The sequence below is a fragment of the Mytilus californianus genome, unplaced genomic scaffold (assembly GCF_021869535.1).
Source record: "Mytilus californianus isolate M0D057914Y unplaced genomic scaffold, xbMytCali1.0.p SCAF_11, whole genome shotgun sequence".
In the NCBI taxonomy this organism is placed as follows: Eukaryota; Metazoa; Mollusca; class Bivalvia; order Mytilida; family Mytilidae; genus Mytilus; species Mytilus californianus.
The window spans coordinates 52,769,765-52,796,457 of NW_026262593.1; the positions used below are offsets into that span (position 1 = coordinate 52,769,765).

The window sequence follows — 26,693 nt, forward strand, 5'->3', positions numbered from 1 at the left end:
TGTTTGTCAACAAAGTAACATCTCAAGGTGATTTATGACCTATAAACGTCTTGGACAAACTCTCCATTTAACTGAACAAATTTCGAACTCTTTTGGTGTCAAACGTCAAATAGATATAGTTATTATTTTTTTCTACAATTTCACGTTTGCGTTTACATCTCTTTTCTTGGCTTGCCATTGGCTGACAAGTAACCTGACATTTCAGAAATGTTGATTGATGCATTTCACTAGAGTTAAACGTTTTTAGGGACAATTCAGTTCTTGGTACGGTTTTCGTTAATTTTCATTCCCTAATTAACGGATTGAAACATTTTCAACAAACATGTACAGTTGTTTTCTGACAATTTATTCCCTGATTTTATTTGTAAGGGACGTAAAAAGTTACAGCAGTGGTGCTCCGCAAGGTTTTTGTCAATATGATCGTTTGGAGGGTAGAAATGTTATAATAAGGCCTGGCCATAATGCACGGCCAAGAAATCCTGCTCCTCATGGTTATAGATTAGAGACAGGACAGTTCAATCCACAAGCAGTTCGAGGTAAGTTTATGTGTTTTTCGTGGTAGAATTTTAAGTAAGTTCATCGATTCAAAATTTTGTTAAATATAACTATTGCAAAATGACTACCACACAAAAAGTGCATGTGTATTTCAATTTTAAATTCGCGTAAGTATCCTGAAGCAGTTTTTGTAAAACTTGAAGCTATAGAAATGTTATCCTCCTACTGAGTATATTATATATGAAAACATGTTGAAATAAGAAGATGTGGTATGAATATGAAGTATTGTCAGAATGTTCGAGAATAGATATGGCGTCTTCAAGAAGGAATATACCCTAAATGTAAGAACATTTAGAGAAAAAAAAAATCTTTGGGTAAAATCTGACAAATTTGACTCAGGAAATATAATGGATATTAAAATCAGTACATCCGAACGGTTTCAGATCCATACTTACGTAACAGACTATTTTCATATTACCGAGTTTTGATTCCGAAGTATAAAAAATTTATTTGTTTTATGTTTTCTACACACGACTAAATCATAGGAAAATAGTTGTTTTTCCCAAATAGCACCGATTGTGAGCTTGATTCTACTTCTTTTAATTGCTCTTACTGACCGAGTACCAGAATGTCCTACCACAGAGTAGATAACCTGTCAAAAATTATATATTCCGGAGTCAATAGTCGGTAATATGAAAATGGTCTATTGTTTCTCTTACAACTATGTATGAGGGTGTGGATTGGGGTTTACAGAATAGAGAATAATTGGCATAACATATAAACAATAGAGAAAAATGGTCCAAAAAAAAATAAAGAAAAGATAATAATGAGGTGCTAAAATATAAATAATAAGAGAATAGTGGGCAAAAAGTATATAGAAAAGAGAAAAATGGCATAAAAATGAAAGAATACAGAAATGAAGTACCCTACCCCCCCCCACCCCCCCCTACATGAGAATATATTTAGTAATTGTTGCAGTTATCTGGATCCTACTGCAAAATTTAACGCTATATACATGTATCATATGACGAAATACGTGAGGCGCCACACCTCATCATGCTTAACATTCTTTTCTGAAATGAAAGAGTTGGAAAGAAATGTTTTTAATCCTCAGATCACGAAATTCTTTTAAATACATGTTCGTCAATAACTATATCCTCTGATCAATGATTGCTTGATTGTTGGTTGCTGATCGTCCAGTGGCAAATATTTCATGCATGTTCAATAAACAATTTGTCAAAAAGTATGAAAAAAATATATTACAACTTTGCTATTTGTAATGTCAAAATGCATTAGCCGTATAAACTATGGCCGTTTACAATAACTGACCGTATAAAGCCAAACTATTGACGTTGATAATGTGTTCCCGTAGAGTTTTGCAAAATTTACGTCGTCCGCTTCAAATTCAAAATTGTTCATTAGGAACAGTTTTCATAATTGCAGTATAAAGATAATAATAAAAGAAAAACATTGTCTCCAAACATAATTTTTTTTTGTGCTCGGCAGAGACTCGCATTCTGCTTGTTTCTTAGCCTTATCTTGTACACACACATTTTATACTTTAAACAATGTATATGTGTAACTATTCTACATATAACATTTTGATTTATTTCCTTACAATCAATGATAATTAAACTTTATAAATTTGGTGCGTGGTGCCTCCGAAGTGCTTTTTTGGAATTACATTCATCAGACACTCTCAAACCCATAAAATTGAAAGGATGTATAAATACATCAGAACGTGAGAAGCTATATCAAAGAGATCTGAAAAGATAAGTAAAATTTAACAAGGTAAATTTTGTCTTGATGAATCTTTAGTTCAAAGTGTTCAATCTTAGAAAGAAACTGATATTGGTTTGAAGCTACTAAAAACTAGTAATTTTGTTATACGTTTTTCCATTTGTTTTTGATATTACAATAAAGTCTTCTTTTAGTTATAAAAATAGTCCATATTTATTAAACATCGCTTTTATCTATCATTTCTTTTGTCTGACTTAAGATGTATAATACTATTTTGACAGGCAATTAATGCTCCATCACCGTGAAAGAGCCATAAGTGTTGACGCAGCGATAAACCCAAATTAATCAATTGATTAAAACTAATCAATTCATCAATCAATCAACTAAGTGATTTGCATATCTCAGCTTCGTCTTCTAACTTGAAAATACTGTCCCTATTAAAATGTAATCCTTCATTGGGTTATGCTCGTGAAACAATTATATTCTTATTATAGTTTTAGTAATTTTTAGCGGGCACTCAGTGGGATTTAGAAATAATAAATAGACATTTTTGGTAGTATTTAGATAGAATATAGCGTCAAACTTCTTCAGTGAATTGCTGTCTGATACGATAATGTCAGGTCTCTTGAAAGGGGATGTTGTTGTTTCAGTTCGTTTATTTATATATTTGTTAGTCTATTTGCACGTTGTATCATTCAAAACTCCTTTACTGTAAAGGTGGCACAATTTCTTTAATTGACTTTAAGTAAAACTGATATGAGCTTCGGCCATTGGTCTCGGTGGATATCAGTGTTTCATAAATAAAAAAATATCAGCGAGGTTTTCTCACTATTTGAATTTAGTAGCTCCTAATTAAGTATTGGCTACGACTATTTGTTCTGTTTTCCATAGCAAATCATGCATTTTCCTGTATCTACATAAGTGAAAATTCAATTCATACCAGCCTTTCTCTTTAATAATTAATTTGGTGCCAATTAAAAGGAAAAGGTTCGATGTTGGGCTTATTTGGCCCAGTTATTTGACCGAAAATAAAATAATTAAATTAGATATTGGTACAGAAGCATTCTCAGTTTACCTGATTTCTGTTTCTAGGACTTTATGAAAAAGATAAGATTAATCTTGATGACGTACTATATTGTGTCATTGAAGTGATGTCATAGAAGCTATTTGTCCAATTTTAGCTAGCAGAGGGCAAATTTCAGATAAGTTATGAACACAAGCGTCGCCCAAGGTGACTTTTTATAAGCAAGTGAATAATCACAAAATATACATCTTGTGTAAAATCTTTTTTGTGCGATGATTGAGCACTTATATTATTTCTTAGTAATTGTCACATGTTATGCACATTCGACATTTTACTGAATTTCCTAAATTTTCATGTCTGTATTACTAATGACTGACATATATACGGAATAAAATTGAGAATGGAAATGGGGAATGTGTCAAAGAGACAACAACCCGACCACAGAACAGACAACAGCAGAAGGCCACCAACAGGTCTTCAATGCAGCGAGAAATTCCCGCACCAGGAGGCGTCCTTCAGCTGGCCCCTAAACAAATATATATACTAGTTCAGTGATAATGAACGCCATACTAAACTCCAAATTGTACACAAGAAACTAAAATTAAAAATAATACAAGACTAACAAAGGCTAGAGGCTCCTGACTTGGGACAGGCGCAAAAATGCGGCGGGGTTAAACATGTTTATGAGATCTCAACCCTCCCCCTATACCTCTAGCCAATGTAGAAAAGTAAACGCATAACAAGCCCATTTAGGACCTTCCAAAAATATAATTTGAATTCGAAATCACGAATTTAAATCGTTATCATGAATTGAATAATTTGTCATAACAAACTAAATTTGTGATAACGAATTGGTGAAAATCGTTATAACAGATTTTGTAATTCGTTCCACAATTCGTTATCACAAATCTAATCTGTTATAACAAATCATACAATTCGTGATAACGATTTAATTTCGTGATTTCGAATTCAAATTATATTTTTGAAGGTCTTAAATGGGCTTCCGTACAAATATGCTAAAACCGCAATGTTTTACTTAAGTACATAAATAAATAAAATAATTCTGCTTGGAGAATATTTTTGATACAATTTATTTAAGGGCCAATTGGACCTCAAATTGTTTCTTAGACAGAATCCTTGTTTTGTGCATCTCTTTTTTAATCAAAAAATGTTCTAGCATTTTTTTAGTAAAGCATGGATGGACTTTGTTTTGTCTGATTGGGGGTTAGCCAAAAGCTGGATTTCAATTTAACAACTGTTAAATGTTTAATGGGGGTCTGGAAGGGAGTCTTTATTTCTGTATTATTTAATCTGAAAAAAAACATTTTACTCTTTTCTTTATTCTCATGTTCAATATTCATTATTCCTTATAATTAAGCCCCCACTATTATCTTTTTTCTTTACTTGTTGGTCTCTTTATTGTATTCTGTATCTGTTGCTCTTTATTCTCTATTTCCCCCCATTATTCTCTATTCTTTAAACCCCACCGAGATCCTCTTTTATGTAAATTTTGTTCTTAAGCGTACCTGGTAAATGTTGTACTTGTATATTCTTCACGAGGTAGTTAGAGTACATATCTTTGTTAACCATCAAACAAATTTAAGTGCTTGTATGAACAAGTATTGTAGCAACCGAAACCATCACGATTTTCTGTAAAATGATGTATTCAGTATGACTTCTGTATGTTTTATGGGTTAAGGGGTGTAGAATAAGGTTGTAATACATCTTGCATCAGTATGTTAGTAAAGTATGGATATAATGACAGATCAGCAAAATTTTGTAAAAAGGAAATAGATAGTCGACAGGTCTTCGCTGCATTGAAGACCTGTTGGTGACCTTCTGCAGTTGTCTGTTCTATGGTCGGGTTGTTGTCTCTTTGACACATTCCCCATTTCCATTCTCAATTTTAAATCAACATTTTGGTAGTGAAGCTCAACTCCTTGGGAGAGAAAGGGAAAACAGAAAAAGAAAAAGTTCACATGTTGGATATCAAATGTCTACTCCTCGGCAGCTGAGCATCACCAACCAAGTTTTACAAGCAATATAATTGTTCAGTTGACATTTCCTCATCTAATTTAAGATTGCGTAGGGAACAAACATGTACTTAAACAACTCGTTCAACGATAAGAATGAGTTTCTGTTTCTGCAATCGGTCAATCGATGTTATAATTGTTGTTGCTGAGAAGAAAAGAAAAAACACGTGATCCGACAGCAGATGGCAATCCGATATAGATACAGGCAAGACAGACTGAACACGACAAAAAGTACACAGCAGATAATGTGTCTTCTAACGCGCGAACAATCAGTAGTGTATTTAGATTCAGTGTAACTTCAGACAGGCCTCCTCTGTAGTTGTGGGATGAATAATGGTTGTCCTCTGCTGCTCTGCTTTTATCACTTTATTACTTAAAACAATTTAGAATCAGCAGAATTTACCATAGCTTTTTAAGATATTTACAAGTCAACAAAGGTAACGATAAACAAGTTTGAACTCAAAGGAGAGGTCCGGTAAGGGCTAGTTCTGGCCTAATATTCGAAGTACATCTAATGAAAGATTTTGACACTTTTCGAACACTTAAGTGTCTTCTTCAGTCGATTCAATTATTTTATGTAAAAGATTTGAACTGATTTGGTCATTAAAGACGCTCAAATTCAAGCTTAAATATGAAAAAACTATCAGATATAAAACGTCACTTTTCAGATGGTTTTTTGTCTAAAATGTAAATGGCCGCATTCGTGTTCAGTCTCAACCTTTATATATGTTATGTATTATCATCAAATACAACATAAATTTTAAATATTAAGACTGAACACAAATGCGACCACTTCCATTTAGACAAAAAAAAGTTTAAAATTAGCACAAATGGTAAAATTGTGAAGATTTCAGTACTATTGCATGAATTTATGATGCTATTACCTGATACATGTGCATTGTATTGCTAAAAACAGCTCATATTTATGGAACAGAAGTATTCTATTTTCCAATAAATAGCTAACAGTTTACATTTCTTTAACAAATTTGTAAAAATGCTTTATTTTGGGGCTAAAAAAGGGTCTTACAGGGCCTACTCCTACATCATAAAATAATATGAAAAGCTGTTTAATCATTCAATTAAAATCGTTCAATTGAAAAGCGAGTGTACATGTATAATATTATGATTCAGAAAATATGACCCAAGTTAGAAAGACAGAATATACTGAATTAGTTTTGTTTTGCAGATAATATAAGAATTCGGTATTCATATATCTGTGAAGGAAATCAAAAATTTTAATCTGACCATGTTTTATGTTTCAAATTGTAAGTTCAAAATTTTAATAATTTCTTTAAAATTTTTGGGAAAAATGATTTTTGGATTTTTTGAAATCAATAAAATAATTTAAACGTTTCTAGTTTTTGTCGTAAAGTTAAATCATTGGTTTTGATGAGAAAACAACTGTGCAAACATAGTATCAATCGTTTTTGTTTTTTGTTTTGTTTTTGTATTGGTACCGTTTATTTAACTTAATTAAATACGAAAACTGCATTGTTTTGTATATTTTCTTTGGTTGACTAGTATAAGTATGATTGACATGTATGATAGATGAAACGTTGTCAAAACGGAAATATGAACTCCGACATGTCATTTATTTTAACATGCTCAAAGTGAATGGTTTAATAGGAAGAAATGTTTTTTTGTTTTTTTTGTTTTTTTGTTTTTTTTAATTTTAAGGCATAAGGAAAAAAAAAGCATTAGATTGACAAGCTATGTCATCCACAAGGAAATAAGACATATACATGGATGTTAACTGTTTACTCAGTAAATACACGTGTACTGAAGCATGTCATTTAGTTGTTTAAAATTAGAACAAGGTTGTTATCTTGATGCAATGAAAAAAAAACTACATTTTGTTTTCTGTCTCTTGAAACACACATATATATACAATGTATAAATAAAAACAAGGAGATGTTGTATGATTGCCAATGAGACAACTATCCACCATAGTTCAAATGAAGTGGATAAAAGCAATCACAGGCAACTGTACACCCTTTCAACAATGAGAAAAAGTCATACCGTATAATCGGCTTTAAAAAGTCCCAAAATGAAAAATGTGGAACAATTCAAACGAGATAACGAACGGCCTAATTTATAACAGAATGATTTAAGAAGAAAAAAACAAGATGACAGACATGAATCGAAGACAATCACTGAACTACAGGCTCCTGACTTTGGCTAGGCACATACAGATGTGACGGGGTTAAACATTCTTGTGAGCGCTCAAACCTCCACATTATCTAGGACAATGGTGTAACAGCACACTAAAAGAACAAATTGTAAAAAATCAGTTGCAATTGGCTTAAGATGGTACCAAACACCTTGACTAAAATTAATTTAGCTCGTTTAATTTTCATAAAATTTTGACAAAATATTTACTTTGACCCTTTGACAAAAATATAAAATTTTAAAAAACTTGAACCACACACTTTATCAGAAAAATTTCATTGGATATATAGCAGTTTGACAAACACTAATTTTGATCACTGAGACGCTTAAATTTCCGAAACAATAGAACGTGATTAATGTATGTACCACATTAACTCAAAAGATCAATATAAGGCACAAAAACAACATACATTAAACAATAGACATAAACCGTCGATATAAGAGATCTCGCAGTTACTGAAAGCTATTTCAAAGCCAATTATAACTAACAAATATATATATATAAGCATGTACTCCCAGACTAACGTTTTAAGGTGGTACATATCACCACAGGGAGATAACTCTTTAAAAATTAACTGAACGTTTTAATCACGTTCTATTGTTAAGGAAATATTAAGCTTTTCAATGATCAAAATTAGTGATTGTCAAACTGCTATACATGCTATATATCCAATGAAATTTTTATGATAAAGTGTGTGGTTCAAGTTTTTTGAATTTTTTATATTTTTGTCAAAGGGTCAAGGTAAATATTTTGTGAAAATTTTGTGAAAATTAAACGAGTCAAATTAATTTTAGTCAATGTGTTTGGAACCACCTTAATCAGTACACATCGTGTACAGTATTCACGTTCAGACCATTTATTTCAATTACATAATTTGACACTGAAATTTTTTATGTGAAGAGTAGTTTCGGCATGGAGTGAACTACTCGATAAAAACATTGGTTAAAACAACACTAGATTTATACAATTATAAAAAATAAAATTTAAATTGACTTAAATTGACTTCGACTGTCTGACAGAGAATAAGCTGGATAATGAAAGATCATGATTTACATGTATTATAATGCAGAACTTATTTTTGGCAAGCAATAAAGAATGGATTTGAAATATGACCTGCATATCTGCACATAAACAATAATGTGTGACAGTAATATACCAGAAATATGCATTTGTTCCACCACAAATTTATGAGACAAGATTTATTTACAGATAAATGCGACGCCCTCTACATATAACACACGAAATGTAAATTAGATCAAATATTTAGAAAAAAGTGGGTTTATTTTGATTACATTATTAAAATATGCATGATTACATGCATGTATAATATGCTTGATTACATTCATGTACTTATTAAATAAGTGAAGGAGAACATCTCGTTTTTTATGTAGATTAGACCGTTGGATTTCCTGTTTGAATTGTTTTAATCTAGTCATTTTGGGGCCCTTTATAGCTTGCTATCCTGTGTGAGCCAAGGCTCCGTGTTGAAGGCCGTACTTTGACCTATAATTGTTAACGTTTTACAAATTGTGACTTGGATGGAGAGTTGTCTCATTGGCACTCACACCACGTCTTCTTATTTCTATGTAGTCAATATTTCCTTTCTGTTTTTTGTTTTACGTAAATCACGAATATGACTAGCTACCATTTATTGTCATGGCGTCACTGAAAAGAAAACTCCCTGTGAATTAGCTTGTCAATCGTGATGTATAATTAATAACCTTTGACATTTATGATTATAAAATTATCAAATTTGAGGTTTTTTATTATTGAAGACTTGTCTTTGTTAGCCGGGGGCAGGTATGAAATCTTGTAAAATGTCTTCATTTTGTCTGTATATAACTAACGGTCTTAATTTTACTTCAAGTAATTGTTATTGAATATTCATACTTATGTAATTATTGCTGTTTTAAATCAATATTTGATTTATCAGATATTGAAGACATACATACACCTGTTAGCAAAATCTCTAATAGCGAATCGTCTTCCATCTTTAATTAAGAATTACAAAATTCGTTTAAAACGAATAATGTACATTTGATTATATTCGCAATTACGTTTTTTAAAGTACAAACAGTATTATAGAAGAAGAAAAAAACAAACTAAAGATCAAGCTATGACATCCTTAACTATAGTCGCCTATAAAAATACACGCAAGCAGTTCTATCTGTATACGTGCATAAGACATCAGGCGGATCACACATTCTTAAATCTCGTTATTAAATAAAATAAATAAGTTGCAAGAAGCGCAGGATTCGCACTACATTATTTGTTTTGTTCCATGTCAGGAGCGTGTAATACAGTTGTCGTTTGTTGTTGCTTGCTAGATTCGTTTATTGTTCTTAGCAGAAATCAGGTCGTTGTTTTTTTTCGTTTGAATTGTTTTAAATTTCGTAATGCCGGGGATTTTTATCGCTTGCAATACAGTGTTCGTTTTGCTCATTGTTGATGGCATAACAATGACTTGTAGTTGATTACATCTTCGTCCTTTTGTCTGTTGCGTACGGATGTTTCCCTTTTTAACATTGCATTTATCGGTCATGAAAATCAAAATGATGGAATGACTGATGGCCAGTCGAAATACTTTCAAATTGTAACAAACAGTCGGAAACGACTTGACTCATCAGATTGGCATGAAACAAAGCACAGCAAAAAAAGGTGTATTTCTGACAGGAAACTTTCTTCAAATTTGTTTTGGAATGTACTATGTTTTAATTATATGCCCACCTCTTATATTGTTTTAAGTGGATTTAAAAGGTATATTATATCAAAAACCAAATGTAAATCTTTTGGTTGGTATGAAAGTTTTTTTTCGCTATCTTGGATTGTAACATAGCAAAAAAACAATAGATATAGGTTTTCAATCAAGTTAGCAAATTTCCGTACAGGAATGCAATTTACTAATAAGAATTGTAATTTAAATGAAATGATTTATGTGATTTTATATTCTTATATCATATATTTTATAAAGGTAGAATCTTTTCGTTTGATTACATTTTTTATAACTTAACGTATTAAGGGGAAGTTACTCAGAAAATGTATAATTGACTGTTTTATGTTATAGCAGAGGGAGGGAAGAAATGGGGTGAACCAATTTTTTTTTGAAATTCTGAAAGCGTTTTATATATATAAGACTTATCTTCTCGTATATTTATTTCAAAATTTTATCTTTTTGTTTAACTTCTATCCACATAATAATGTCTTCTCTCTGTATAATCCATACAAAACGTGTAATTTTTTAACAAGCTGTAGCTTAAGTACATGCTCGGTGATCATTCTTATTATCTTTTTGAACAATTCTCAATACATACTTCATTTTTTGAAAGAATAAAAAAAATCCATCTTTTTTCGTTTACACTCCTACACTTCTTTCTATTAAAGACACGTACATGTATACTGAATTTGAACTTGAACTTGGTATCTGATTATTTATTTTAATTAATTAACATACATGTGAGCAAGTACATTTTCCGTAGATTAGTTCGTCAGCTACAGTAATTAGGTCGCATTCACACAGGTGTGAATAAGTTGTAGACAATGTTTAATTGAATTTTTAAATATTAAAATGTAAAGGGAGTGTTAAAAGGATATTTTCCGTCAGTTAAAACGTGTTTGTAATTTTTATTTTTGGTGTTGTTGTGATTGAAGCTCATTATTCACCGTGTTTCCTGCAAATTAGTAAGAACAACTTGCACAATATTTTTGAATCATTCGGTCATCGTATATGGCTATTTTATCTATTTTATTGTCTTTTCACATTCATGTATCCCTCTCCCCTTTTTTATACGACCCCCTATATAGTATACATGCTTCAATTTTGAGAACACTTGAAGTTGTGTTTTTACTTTTGAATACAAAACTGAATACATGCTAACAATTGATAAGTTTTTATCTCAAAGATGTAAACACTAACATTTGTATACGCAAAGCATTTTTCACATAAAATGTGGTACGTATGATTGCCAATGAGACAACTGTCCACCTCAGACTAAACGACATGCATGTACAGTGAGAACGAGGCCTGACTTTACAACACCGTTCCCACCCTATGAATAACCACTGTTATGGAAGTACTAAGATTATGTACGGCATGTTTGTAACTTATACTAAATCATTTAGATATATTTATATTAAAATTGTCCCACGGAAAAGAACATATTATTTCAATTCAATGACAAGAATCTATCCATTGTATTTCCTCTAACTTCGTTTGTGATATATAGTGCAAATGCTTGTAATTGACATTTAATCAACATGTCTCATTGACAGGAGAAAGACAATTCTTACTAATAGATGTGTCGCTCATGTCAATTTGGCATAATATCACGTGACATAGTATAACAGGTTCCTAGTGTTCGTCCATTTCTTACGATCTTCCTTGAAAAATGTCCACGATGCTGAAAAAAATCGAGAAAGTTATTGAAATTCTTGTGATCGTCTGTTTAACAACTGTATATTGTTTTTGGAATGGAGCACCGATTAACACTTGTCTGTCGTCTGCAACATTCCATACGAAAGTTTTAAATGAAACTCACATGGGACAGTATCTTCCAATGAACAATTCTGAAATGAATTACACATTAACAGTTAGTAAACGGGAATACAAAAATTTAACTCTACCAAAAATGAAGCCAAAACAGGACTACATCAGAGGTAATGTATTCTTAGTTACCGCGTGATTTCACGTGATTTCAATCTAGGATTTATCGTAAAAGAAATCTCATTTACAAAGTGAAAGTTTTTTCTAAGAAACGTTTGTAATTGTCTTGAAAGTCTTTTGATAGTAGTCAGCACTTCTGTGTTGACAAGCATTATCATTTAGATGGTTATAAATAAAAGTTAACTGTTTACAAAACATGGAATATTTCAAATTACTAATGATTTTCTACCCCAATTATAGCTTTCCTTAGCTGTATTTGGCAGAACCTTTCGGAAAATTGGGTCATCAATACTCTTCAACTTCGTACTTTATTTTGCCTTTTTAACTTCACAAATGCAGCTTCTGACGAACAAAAGTTTTTGCCTGTTACATGTATCTATGATGCGTTTTGATATAATAACCAAAACATATGACGGCTAATGGAAGAGAGGTAGACATATCGTCACGTTATCGGATTTAAAAAGTCTGGATTTAGTATATGGAAGAAGGTAACAAAGAAGGGTAAACAAGACAATTCAGACTTTTCAATTATTTTAACCGTTAGATGTCGTGTATTGTACTGTAGATTGAGCAACAATCCGATTCCAGGGTTTATTTTTGATTTTGCTTCAGATATAGTGATAAAAATAGTTTTTTATAATACAAGGAAAAGTAATCCGAAGCGCTGTATTTTTAATTGAAACTCAAATGTGAAAAGAAATTAAAAGTGTTGCATTTTCTGCCATGACGTTATCAGTTCGTCGCAAACTTATGCGTTTGAAAATGCCTTTGGTACTTAATGCCTCTTTTTTGCAGCTATAGAATACTAGGTTTTACTTGTACATGATTCTCGTTCTTAAGTTATGAGTAGCCAGCCAATCTACAAATAAAATAGTAATTGTCAACATAAGTTGTATTTTATTGTCCCTAACGTTTGTTATTTATTGTTGACATTTTCCCCTGAAGGAAGGCCTTGATAGGGTTTACAGAATAGAGAATAATGTACAAAATAACAGAGCAATGGCCCAAGAAATACAAAATAGGGAAGGTAGGAAAATTGGGTGACACGATAAAGAAGAGAGATTAATAAGGCGTTAAAATATAACAAATAGAGAGGAATCGGCCCAAAATTTAAAGAAGAGAGAAATATGGTTGAGTCTCTCCGCTGTATTGTTCAGACTCTCTTTGCTAATCTGTGTGAAACAACTTTACAGAAAACTGGCCTTACCTTTTACAGATATCAAATGAGCTACACGATTTTTTGTTAGTTGTTATTGGCTTTGAACTAGCTGTCAGTAACTGCGAGTACTCTCAGATCTGTACTAGTGTCTTTTTCTTGTGGGGATGTATATATAAGTACCTGTCCACGTCCACTCTGTGTTTTTGTTAGATGTATTTCTATTTGTATCCATCTGATGAGTTAAGTCTTTTTCAACTGATTTTTATAGTTTGTTCATATGTTGTACTGTTACACCACTGTCCCAGGTTAGAGGGCGGGTTGAGCGCTCACAAACATATTTTACCCTGCCATATTCTTTATGTGCCTGTCCCAAGTCAGGAGCCTGTAGTTCAGTGGTTGTCGTTGGTTCATGTCTTTCATATTTGTTTTTCGTAAATTGTTTTGTTATAAATTAGGCTGTTAGTTTTTTTCAATTGAATTGTTTCATATTTTTCATGTTGGGGCCTTTTACAGCCGACAATATGGTATGGGTTTTTCTCATTGTTGAAGGCCGTACGGTTGCCTATAATTGCTTACATCCTCTTCATTTGAACTCTCTGGTTGATAGTTTTATCATTTGCAATCATACCACATCTCCTTATTTTTATATAGGTTATAAAATTGCCGTCTGACAGGAAGATTAAGTATTGTATAAAATATTACAATTATGAATCATGCGTTTTTGTCTGCTTATAACCAATCATTAATTATATTATCTCTTTCATTAAAGTTATATAAAATATTTATGCAAATAGACAGAGCTAAACATGACACGAAACAGTATACTTGTGGCCTCTCTAGGTTACAAAAGCGCAATTATTCGTAATGCATTTTCCATAGGGTACCACTGGTGTTCCGTATTTTTTTTCTCGAAGACTACACAAACTAGGGACAAACGGATTGCAGTTCCTGTTACTAGAAATGCCAGTGTTGCATTACAACCAAAAAAATATATAGGGTCATGCGGCAGAAATTGACTTAAAATGCAGTTGAAAAAGATCGTCTATTTTTTTCGCTTAATGAAAAAGGCATATTTCTAATGGCTCCGACGTGCAGAAATGGAGGATATTTTCTATACTTCGTAAAATGTGAATATGATTTTCTGCAATTTTTAAACCTTATTGGATAAGGTTTCGATTAAATGTAATTCCAATCCTGTATCATCCAATCAGAAGCCGTATAGGATTCTATTCTGAGTACCATCTTGGGGTAAAAAACTTGCCGATAAAATGTAAATAAATAATTGCGCTCTTGTAACCTCTACATTGGATGTTTTGCTTGTTTTATAAATGGTTCCTATATGTTCTAAATTGTTTGCAAACAGACAAACCCGGAAACCTATGTTATTTATATTTTTCCGGAAATCGCACTTTCTGAAAGGATTTCATCTTAATTATTTGTATGCCCCGTTGCACCAGAGGATGCATCAAGTGTAACCCTTGTCCGTCCGTACGTCCGCACGCCCAAAATTAGTTCCCGTTCTATAACTTTAGTTTGCCTCAACCAAATGTTATGAAACTCATACACAATGTTAATTACCACTGAACACAGATCAAGTTTGAATTTTGGTTGCCTCACTTATACTGTTCTTCAGTTATGTTCCTTTATAACGTTATATGCAAGAGGGGGCATCATTACATTATCCATTTATTCATGGTACAGTAACGATATATAATTACTGACTTATTATCTATATCCCGTCAGGAATGATAATACATGTGTGAAATATTACACACAATACGTACTTATCAATTAAAGGGGGTCGGGGTCATTCACTTCTGCTTTTATGCCATTTTTCTCTATTCTTTATTTTGTTATTTTCTGTATTTTCTATATTTGAGAAGCCCACTATTCTCTGTTATTTCTATTTTGCCTATTTTGCCATACACTTTCTTTTTTGTGTTCTTTTTGCTTTATTTTTGGTCCATTATTTTCTATTATATATTACCCATCCAGACCCTCATGTATCATCACATCGTTTGTCTGACCGATCTTAGCTACCATCGCTAAGGTTCATGCAAAAATACAAAATGAGTATATTTAATCAATCTTAAAGGTAACTAAATAATAATTGTCGCTGTATTCAAATTTGTATTGCATTTTCAATTTTATAGATTTGGTAAGTCTAACAATTTTGATGTAATAAATTATCCAAAAAGAGTTTTTCTCTGACTTTTAATGACGTCTTTATACTAAATCCATTAGATGTGTACTGGTTGATATTTTAGTCTTAGATACATGATTTTTTCCACGAGTTGTTATCGGCTTTGAACTAGCTTTCAGTAACCGTGAGTACTCTCAGATCTGTATTTAGTGTCTTTTTGTTTTTGGGATGTATAAGTATCCGTCCACGTCTACTTTGTGTTTTGGTTATATGTATTTCTATTTGTATCCATCTGATAAGTTAAGCCTTTTTCAACTGATTTTTATAGTTTGTTCTTATGTATTGTTACACCACTGTCCCAGGTAAGGGAGAGGTTTTTGGCGCTCACAAACATGTTTAATCCCGCCACATTCTTTATGTGCCTGTCCCTACTCAGGAGCCTGTAGTTTAGTGGTTGTCGTTGGTTCATGTCTGTCATATTTGTTTTTCGTAAATTGTTTTGTTATAACTTAGGCCGCTAGTTTTCATTTTTCATGTTGGGGCCTTTTATAGCCGACCATGCTGTATGAGTTTTTCTCATTGTTGAAGGCCGTACGGTTGCCTATAATTGCTTAAATCTACTTCATTTGAACTTTGATGGATATTTATCTCATTGGCAGTCAAACCACATCTCTTTATTTTTATATGGTAAGACAACGAACAAAACATAGAAAGTCTGATGAAACAGGGCACTATGCTGAAAACTACAAACATTATGAATTGTAAAAAATACGAGTATTTTTGAAAAATTAAATAGGAAGGACATTCACAACCAAAACACATTTTATTTAATTAACCCTATGATACAAATAAGTTCATTAAAAATTCTGTAGGGAAAAGGTAGGAAAATCTATCGATGTCAATCTATAGGATTTTTATCTTACTGAGAGAACATCCCGAGGTACGGATGCTAATTTGCTTATTTAGCTCTATACAGTGGGAAATCCAAAAGAAAATTTAGTATATCGAGAAAAACTAAAATTTTAGAGCCAATTAAACTCACAACACAACGGTAAACATACATTGTACTTGGAATTTGCTCCAGATGTGGAAATCATGATTTGCTATCACACACCTCCCGAGTTGTGGAAGTATTTAACCACACAAAAAGCCTAAAAAAAATAAATGCATTCCTTAGTACTGGATGGCTCACAAATAAAAATTATACAAAACTTACGTAACATTTGCCAAATATCTTCAAGGTTGTCCGTCAACAGCAACATGTGAAACTGAGAAATATTTTGATTTGATGTAAATAAAAAGTTACATCCCTTTTAAAGATATTACTAGTATTTACAAGCTTTATTGTTCAACTTCCACAATTATACGACTAACTACCGTAATAATGAAAAAAACATATTACAGGATTATACGTGTCACATGTGGAGCCAGAGCTGCTTACTCTATCGGAGCACCTGAGATGCCCCCGCTTTTTTTGTTGTTTTCCGTTTTTGCCATGTCATTATCAGTTCTGTTTTGACTTATAAGTTTGACTATTCTTTTAGTATCTTCTCTTTTATACCCCCATGTTTGTCACCTGGTTTATCCCACACGATTGGAAATCCCTAATGGCATTTCTCATATCGGAAACAATTTATTTTATAGTGCCATTATATGAAAATGATACTGATAACAATGTTGAATATTAGCAGTTGACATTACAAAATGTAATATTCAGAAGTTAAGCGCCATTTGGCGTTCCCTATGCTTTTTAAATCTTTTTGTTGTTGCTACTGTGTAATCTTAAATAGTTCCTGATTTTAAGTATTTTGTTTAGAGCACCACCAGCAAGAAGTTCTTGCTGCTAAAGCAAGTGCATTCAAAATTACCTTCACAACTTTCTAATAGTATAGTTTACTATCACTTGGATTTTGCTAGTAGACATAAAGTCGGCGAAAATGTCAATCTGATAGACCTATTCAAAACATGAAATTAAAGTAAAAAAACAACTTAAGGGTCTTGTATGAACTGCTCTATGGTTAATTCAAAAAAGGGGAAGTCCATTAAAAGTAACAAAATCAAACGTTAGATTGTATCAACAAATGGGACAAATATTCCCCACTTAGTACAGGCATTTTCCGAAGTAAATGGTCGGTTACACGTGGTTTTATAGCCAGCTTAACCTCCCACTTTTATGCCAGTTGTTAATAGTTCAAAATTAGCGAAACCGGTAGTATATACAAGGTAAGCGTCTCCTTCTAGACAAGCTTCACCTGCCATTCGAATCTTCACCTATTCAACTTTGATATTAGTAAAGCATGCTGCAAAGGTCTTCAATTTCATTTATGTATATATTGAGGATGATTGTCATGTCACTAAAAAAAACCAACATTTCACATTTTAATGACTGTTCACATCTTATATATCCAAGTTACTTAAGATTAAGGAAACTAGGCATGCTACAACTGCCATTTGTATCTACACTTAACTAACTTTGATATTATTAGGTGTTAAAGCATCCTTCAAAGTTCTTTAATCTCAAGTTCAGATATATTGATAATATCATGTCACTCAAAAACCCACGTTGCAAAGGGTGCTTACAGATCATATCTCCATTTTTTGTCCATATTTATTGTCATGAGCGATATAATGTTTCCGTTTCTCTACTCATTCCATCAGGTTTTCGCGGTTTTAATTGCTTATATTTAGATATCAGTATAGCTGTCTGATCTGAAATTGTACCGACATTGTCCTTTTTCCGAGTGTGACATTTTGACTGAGTGTGGATTCGAAAGGCGTATGTATGCGTAGCAAGAGACGTCCTTGTCGACGCATCTGGTCTTTATATCTAAAACTTCGAAAACATGACGCTAGTGATATGAGAACAAACTTATCGTATCGGTCAACCAAATCGTGATGGTGACCGTAAAACCTTTATATGTCAAAATATTTAGTCTAGTGATGTATGTGAATGTTCCAGATCGCGGCCTTTGCACTAAACATCTTTTTGACAGTTTTGACATATCATCTTGTTTTTAAAGTTTTACTTTAATGGTTATAGATTGTGATGAATTATGAGAAGTGATAAATATTAAATATTGTTATTCCAAATGATGGAAATAGAGCGCATCTGTAATCTTCTTTTACCCTTTTTCCTTGAAATTACGGCTATGCATGCCTAACAGTAGACGCTTACCCCTTTAACACACCAGGTCTCGCTCTTTGCATAGTTAATGCAATTCCCTCTATTTTTATTTGTTAAATATACCTGGATTTTTATCGTTTTAATCGATTATGGATACTTTAAAATGGAAAATCTAATTCCCTTGCGTCTGCTCTCCCAATTACATTTGATTTAGTTGAAAATATGTTTACTTTTAAAAGAGTTGAAACGTATAATTGTGGTTTCTTATTACAATCCATCACGTATTTCATCATGTTTATATGGTTTTTAAACATGAAGTTGATGAGTATTCGACATCACCTTTTGAAAATATATGTGGTAATTAAACATCCTTGTGATTGATATAAATTCTGCTGACAAAACGAGAAAGTACTTTTCCTAAATTTTGAAAATTAGGAAATAAGTTAATTCATACATCATTGACACCATAATGACTAGAACCACCTACGGTCCAAACGAGACATCTAGAACGGTTAACGGCGTATAAGAAATATAGAAATGAACCACTACAAAAACAATGTTAACTGTTAATATATATCACACACACACACAAAATACTCCTTTTGGGTACACATTAATGGCTGAAAACGAATCCCCCGAATCTAAGTACTATGCGTATTGCTATGTGTTTGTTTATTCTACATTGGCTAGGGGTATAAGGGAAGGGTTGAGATCTTTCAAAACATGTTTAACCCCGCCGCATTTTTGCGCCTGTCCCAAGTCAGGATCCTCTGGCCTTTGTTAGTCTTGTATGTTTTTTTTTTTTTAATTTTGGTTCATCAATATGTTTCGGAGTTTAGTGTGACGTCCATTTTCTCTGAACTAGTACATATTTTTATTTAGGGGCCAGCTGAAGCCTACTTCCGGGTGCGGGATTTTCTCGCTGTGTTGAAGACTCATTGGTTGCCATGGGCAGTTTTCTGATCTTTGGTCGGGTTGTTGTCTCTTTGACACATTCCCCATTTCCATTCTCAATTTTATTACAAAACTATATACGGTTATGGTTAAGAGGAGGTGAAAAAGATGACGAGCGCCATCCAAGATAAAAGCTAGAAGTACATTTATTTTCTACTGCCCTGTTAGTCTGGAAAACAATTGAAAAAGTGAAAAAATAAATGTTGGCTATTGGTGAATAAATAGCGAGTACTTTGGAGGAAAGTCTCTATAATGAGCAAAATTTTGCACATGAAAAGTTCTTCATTCATACTATTTCAAAATTTCCGGAACCATACAGTATCCTTAAATATGCCATGTTTCTATTAAAACATCTGCGGAACCATATGTGTTTTGCAGTTTTACTCACCAAAAAGTGTTGAAAATTCAGAACATTAGTTTTTCAACGGATTTTTTAATAGTGAAAACACAGAACCCAAAACAGTTCCATTGTGGCCTATGTAAAAAAATATTTCGTTGTAACCTTATGATAGCATTATTAGCAATTGACAACGAACTATTACATGGAAAGGGAAACAACCATGATATTTTAAAATATCGTTGGAATCATGGCAAATTCTATGTTATAAATTTCTGCATGTGTTCCGTGCATGAAGAGTTTAAGGATGATGGTTATAATAATAATAATAATAATAATAATAATAATAATAATAATAATAATCGTGTAGTTCCATTTTGCATAGATGTGATTAATGTCTAGGTTTGGATAAACTTTTGGTGTTTTTCTGTTATATGAGGACGTCAACGTTTCTATTTTGTTTTGGATTTTAATGTAAGTTGACCTCGAGCAACACGTAAAAGATATTAATTATCGAAACGTTTATCTGGTTTAATAACATTGGAACCGTTTAATAATAATGATATGAACAGTTAACTTTAGTTCACATGACAAATTAGAGGCAACCGTTGTTTACCGATGGGCAATCCTGATATCTGTTGTATGTCACATGTTAATGAATTCGAATGACAACTAGCCCCTATATGTAAGAGCTAAAATTAATTCCCACAAAAATGTATGCAACAATGATAACCAACCTAATCAATTACTCGACAAACTATTACCAGAGAAAAAGGGAAATAATTCTGCCCACTGACATGACAATTTTTGAATATAAATCAGATTATGACAAAATTTTATGTTATATATTTTTATATGTGTATTCATGCATGGAGAATGGAATGTAAGTTCACGTGGTTGCATTAATAATAACCATGTTATGGACGTTAGGTCTTTCAGGTAAGTCAAAGGTAACAGTCTTTGTTTTGATAGCTTGTCATCTGATTGTCTTATTTCACCAATACATCAATCATGCTGAAATAAGACAATCCGATGACAAGCCATCAAAACAAGGACTGTTACCTTTGACTTACCTCAAAGACCTAACGTCCATAACAAATAATAACTGCGGAATATCATTTGAATATGAAATCCAAATTCACTTTGCCAAATTTAATTGCAACTAGTTTTTTGTGTTATGTATTGACAATTGTAAGTGGATATCCAAGCGGTGCACCTCTAAATGCTTGTGGAGATCCAACACCTATTCATCAAACGCGAATAAATGCAACGCATATTGGAATTTATTATCCACTGTCAATGGCAACTAGTGGGTATTCTTTGGAAACCATTGGGACTCAATATAGTGGTACACGTGGATCCAGAATTAGAGGTACGGTGACTAGTTTCTGTTTTCTATATTAATGTGTAAGGAAAAATTCGTCAACATTGTTTTGCTATTTCTTAACATATATATAAGAAGTATACTAAAACAGATATTCATATTATTGTTTATTGGTTTGGTAATAGGTTATTTTTCCATCTAGATGTTAACTAATTAACATCTACTATAGTTATTCCAATCTTTGGAGGAACTCATGATTTTAGAGAATAAGCATTGCTCAGTGTGTAGCTTTTTAAGTGGTATTTTGTTTGTCATTTCGTCGGTTTTCGTTTTTGCCATGATGTTTTTCGGTTTCTCTTCGAATTAAATATGAGTTTTAACATCTCCTTCTGGTATCATCCGCCTCCTTTTAATGTTTTATATCTCTGTATTCAGATCAGATAAAAATATAGAATTGAAAGAGATATATGTCATTCTTCGCTCACTATCTCTTTTTCAATTTATACTTAGAGGATGTAGGAGGCAGCACATTTTCAACAGTACTCATGGCAATTGATTTAGATTAGGATCTAATCATTGCGTTCACATGCAATTATATCTTTTTTGGAGTACATGAGATTATTTCCGGTCGTTGGTAGAATTTGTGTTGATCAGTCTTTAGTTTTTGGTTTGCCATGACATTGTAAGTTCGTTTTCGAATAGCGAGTTTGATTATGCCTTTGGTATCTCTGTTACCGACGTAACTATGGCATAAATAAATGTAACACTATATACAACATATATACACTATAGTTATACCAAATATGCTATAATTAATAGTAGTTCGGTTTTCACATAAATAGTCCCCCTAAAACATTTATCATTGCTACCCCTTATTAGATTTCTTTTTCATTCCAGATCATAATGTGTTTTTTTAAAACCAGTATTACTAAAATCACTCGGTTTCATTCAAACATAACCTATTTCTGCATGTAATGACTCTTCCTATGTTTCCTAGCTTACTTGGTCATGTTTTAAAATCGATAAAAATTACCTGACCGCATATATATTTATATTAATTTTATTCAAAACATAAGTAACTTCTCCCATTTTAAAAGATCGACATTTTCCTTTCCTCAAATCAATCTTCAAGAAATTAATGTTTTATATCTTATATCTCGTTAACCTTCCATTCAGAAGACATTATTTCTTGTCATTATGCCTAAATATACACGTACAATATGTGTTCGTGTTCATATACGCTTAGAAGCAGAACCCTCGTTTAACTTGTTATACAATTATGGCCAATTGTACCTCCATTTTATACATACAATTATGACAATTCAATGCAATTGCCTTTCATAAAATGCAATAATCCAAGAACAATAAAATACCTTATTTGTTAACAAATTTTCCTGAAGACATTTGCGAGTATATTGAAAGAGAATACATCACTTTTAATTATTTTCTTCGGCAATTAATTTGACAATTATGAGCATGTAGGTGTGTATCTATAAAGTGAACAAACATCTTTATATTCGAGGTTTACGGTATATTTGGTGACAGTTCTGTGTTTGGTATAAGATATAAAGAAGACATATGTTAATTACCTATATCGTACATTGTAAAATGTCAGGGAGAAAAGAAATATGATATGTTATAACTTTGGTATATAACCAATATTGTAACGTTATGATTCATTGTCTCTAGTTGTTAGTGGATGCATCAAAGATGGGGAGGTTTTGTTTTTGAAATGTTAAAATACACAAGGAGGTCCCATCTGTTTGAAGATTTTAAATACATTATACTTTGTATTAATCTAGGTCTGTGTAAAACGTTACATTATCACTTGTTCGTGACTTGGACATCCGTTTGAAAGTGTAACCACACAGTTTCGGCTGATATTGTTTGGGACTTAACTCCAAGATGCACGGGGAGATTTTCTAGCTCTATGTAATTTGAATACTCATTAATAATGGAAGACTTTTGTATGAACCTTTGCAGACCTAAATATAAAAAATGATTTTTTTTTAAATATTATAAACTCCTGCACTTAATTTTGGAGTGCTGAACATGCATGTGACCTTTTTTACTGCAGAAAAAGATCAGTATTTAAACACCATATTTTTTTGTGTTGTTTAGGTTTTTTGTGGCTTTGTCTAAGATGTATTGAACCATTGGAACTCGAAATGACTGTCATTTGAGTAGGACATTTGATTTATTTCCTACTAAGTCAAAAATATGACATTCAAACGCCAATTTCTAATGATAAATATACTCATCATAGATACTAGGCTGCACATTTTGTATGCAAGACGTACTTTTCGTCTACAAAATGTCGCTCGAATGAAAAAAGTTTAAAAGCCAATTAAGTACAAAGTTGAAGGGCATTGAGCATTTTCGAAAGCTTTTGCCAAATACAGCTAAGATAATATATTCCTAGGGTAGACAAACCTTAGCACTTTTAAAAATTCAATGTTTTGTAAATATTATGACCACATCGTTGATAATTTATGCCAACACAGAAGTGCAGAGTACTGAGATAAGCGTTTGATAAAATGAAAGTGACGGGTATATAATATAAGATTTTAAAATAAATTCATTTATCAAAGTCAAGTGCATATAGTGTAAAGTCTTTTTCTGTCTTTTGTATCGTCCTTGTTTGACCTCGTCAACTCCCAGTATACAGTTTGTCTGAATTACATGTTTAAGAATTGAATCTTACATTTATGAGAGGTACTTTTACATGAACTAGTAATAGGACCTCAGATACAATATGCAAGATGACAATGGTAAAATACGATGGTCTTGAAAAAAGGGAGGTCCAAAATATAAAAATAGAGGAAAAATAGAATAAAACAAAATTTGGTCCTAAATAAAAAGAATGGAGTATAAAGAGGGAAAAATTTTAAAAATAAAGAACAATGAAAGAAAATTAAAGAATACAGAAATGAAGATCCTGCACCTTCGTATATTAATTTCCTTCTAACTTTCATATCTTTTTTGTTTTCAGTAACACTTCGTGCAGCACCGAACGATTATTTCCGTGGTTTTTTCGTACAAGCAACAAGAAATGGTTTTCCATTGGAAGCCATCAACAGACCTGCTTATGGAACATTTTTACCTTTAGATGAAAACTCACAGGCAAGGAGATGCCGATCTGCAGTAGGCGGGGTTGGTGGAATCACACACACAAACAACAGAGATAAAAATACGGTTTCATTCGATTGGTATCCACCTGCAAGCTGCAATTTAGGAAATGTTCAATTTGTGTAAGTACGAATAATAGACATAAGAAAAAGTAAACATTGGGACTGCTTATATTGTGTAAAAAATGATAACAACACTTTTTTTAAATTTCATGCGTCCAAAGAGCTTTTATATTTAATAAAATTTAATATCCGTCAAAAGACATAGAAATTGATAGTGTGAATACGATCAAATCAAACAAAACAGTGTCATCAAATAAATGATTATAAGTAATAAAGATTATGCAAAATAATCGAATCTAACTTTTGTAAAGGTGTTATATGTGCTAATACTTTGATTGTTAACGAACATGGAAATCTACTTTACTGATAGAAGAAATATTGAACATATACATGGGCACAAATCTGACCAGTGTTTCTGGAATATTAAAAACTATCCAAGATACCGAGTTTATGATTTATTACGCCAGCTCCACGTTTCGCTTACATCAGACTCATTAATGGCACTTGAAGCAAAACAGATTGAAAGTAAAATGATTTGATAGATTCGTCCTAATAAAAGAAAGACAACTCTTAATTTCAAAAGTATTTTATCGTTTATTACAAATCTGTAAAACTTTTGTCAAATTTATAAAACTATTTTAATCAAAACACTTTTTTGAAATAGGCCTTAACAAATGTCAGGACTGTGACAGTCTATTGTGCCGATGGTAAACATTCAAAAACTAATCAAAACATGTATAAATAGTGATTGTAGACGATAAGTTGATATTCGGTAAATAACTATTTCAATCAAAACACTCGTTTTGGAATTGGCCTTATCAAAAGTTAGGACTGTGGCAGTCGATCGTCCCGATGTTAAACTTTTAAAACTAAGCAAAACATGTATAGATAGTAATTGTAGACGATGAAATGACATTTGGTAAATAACTATTCCGACCAAAACACTTGTTTTGGAATAGGCCTATATCAAAAGTCAGGGCTGTGAAACTAGATCGACCCGATGGTAAACTTTCAAAAACTAAGCAAAACATGTATAGATAGTGATTGTAGACTATAAGTTGACATTTGGTTAAAAGCTATTTCAATCAAAACACTTGTTTTGTAATAGGCCTTATCAAATGCCAGGACTGTGAAACTGGATCGTCCCGATGAGGCAGTCCAAAAACTAAGCAAAACATATATAAATATTGATTTTAGACGATAAGTTGACATTTGGTAAATGTTCTCCGAGATATTTTGGATAATTAATGCTTTCATTTGAAAAAGAGGTAATAGATAGTGACATATTGCTCTATGTAGTCATAAAATCTTTCTCAACAGATATCATATGTCTGCTGTATGTATTGATGACTAACCGCTTTTTGTATATTGTATTTTGCAACGTTCAATTAACAATCTTTGTTGATAAACCATTTTATTCCATTTAAAATACGTTAAATGAATATAAGTGCACGAAACATTTTTATGAATTATTGACGAAATTTTGTGAACATCTAATTACTTTGAAGAGACCTATTAGATGACTGTTTTAGGTTCGATACCTGAGAATAAGTCTAAGGTTCAACGACATTATCAACATTACTTGTTCCATTTGATTTATGACTTATTAAACTACTGAAAGTGTCTTCGAATCGTGATATTTTAAATCAAGAAGCGTCAGGCAGTGCAGAAATCCATATACCATTTAACCGTGTATATCAAGAAAAAAAACTTTCATTTTCAATATAAAAAAGAACAATAATTTTGACATGTTAATGGATAAATTTATTAAAATTAGAATGATAAGTAAACATATTTTTTACTGAACGGTCATTTTGTAAAATTTTAACCAGTTTTCAAAGACTGCACGATTGTTTATGTATAAATTTCGAACAACAAGAGTCACAAGTAAATATATCTTAAACTGAATCGATAGTTGTGATCGAAACATATTTAAAAAATCTGAAGCATTAATAAGTCAGTAATGTTAAGTCTTTCATTCAATTTTCAAACATATTCACTGCGGTCAATTGAGTAGTGTTCATTCATTTAACGTGCAGTCATTTATATCAGCTCAGTTTGATTTCAGAATGTTCTGTATCTGTTATGTACATGTACCTGTGCAAATCATTGTTATCTGAACTGTCAGAAAAGTGACTAAATGGTAAAAGATTGAGCAAAACATCGATGAAGTACAAGATTTACTAACATCTTAAAATAATTAAAACGATAAAGCTAAATCTATCTGCAATACTTTTTTCATACTTATTTTATAATGCTAAATGGGATGAAGAAGAACCCTCTTATTTTTGTGTCAGTAAAACAAAGGTCAGAATCGGCTATTTGGTTAGGGAAAACGT

General features: G+C 32.1%; 1 protein-coding gene across 3 annotated transcripts in view; it reads left to right on the top strand.

Annotated features, from left to right (window-relative positions):
• The first annotated feature begins 216 nt into the window (after positions 1–216).
• LOC127720315 (putative defense protein 3) overlaps positions 217–26,693 on the top strand; it is a 28,198-nt gene continuing 1,721 nt past the window's right edge. The window contains exons 1-2 of one of the 3 annotated variants that reach the window (XM_052226888.1): positions 217–536; positions 24,156–24,414. In XM_052226888.1, coding sequence (XP_052082848.1) covers positions 323–536; positions 24,156–24,414 — 473 coding nt within the window. In that variant the 5' untranslated portion in view covers positions 217–322. Of the gene's footprint in view, positions 537–11,769; positions 12,116–20,881; positions 21,212–24,155; positions 24,415–26,693 lie in introns of those variants that run through there. The other 2 variants (XM_052226885.1, XM_052226886.1) reach the window with 2 other exon arrangements.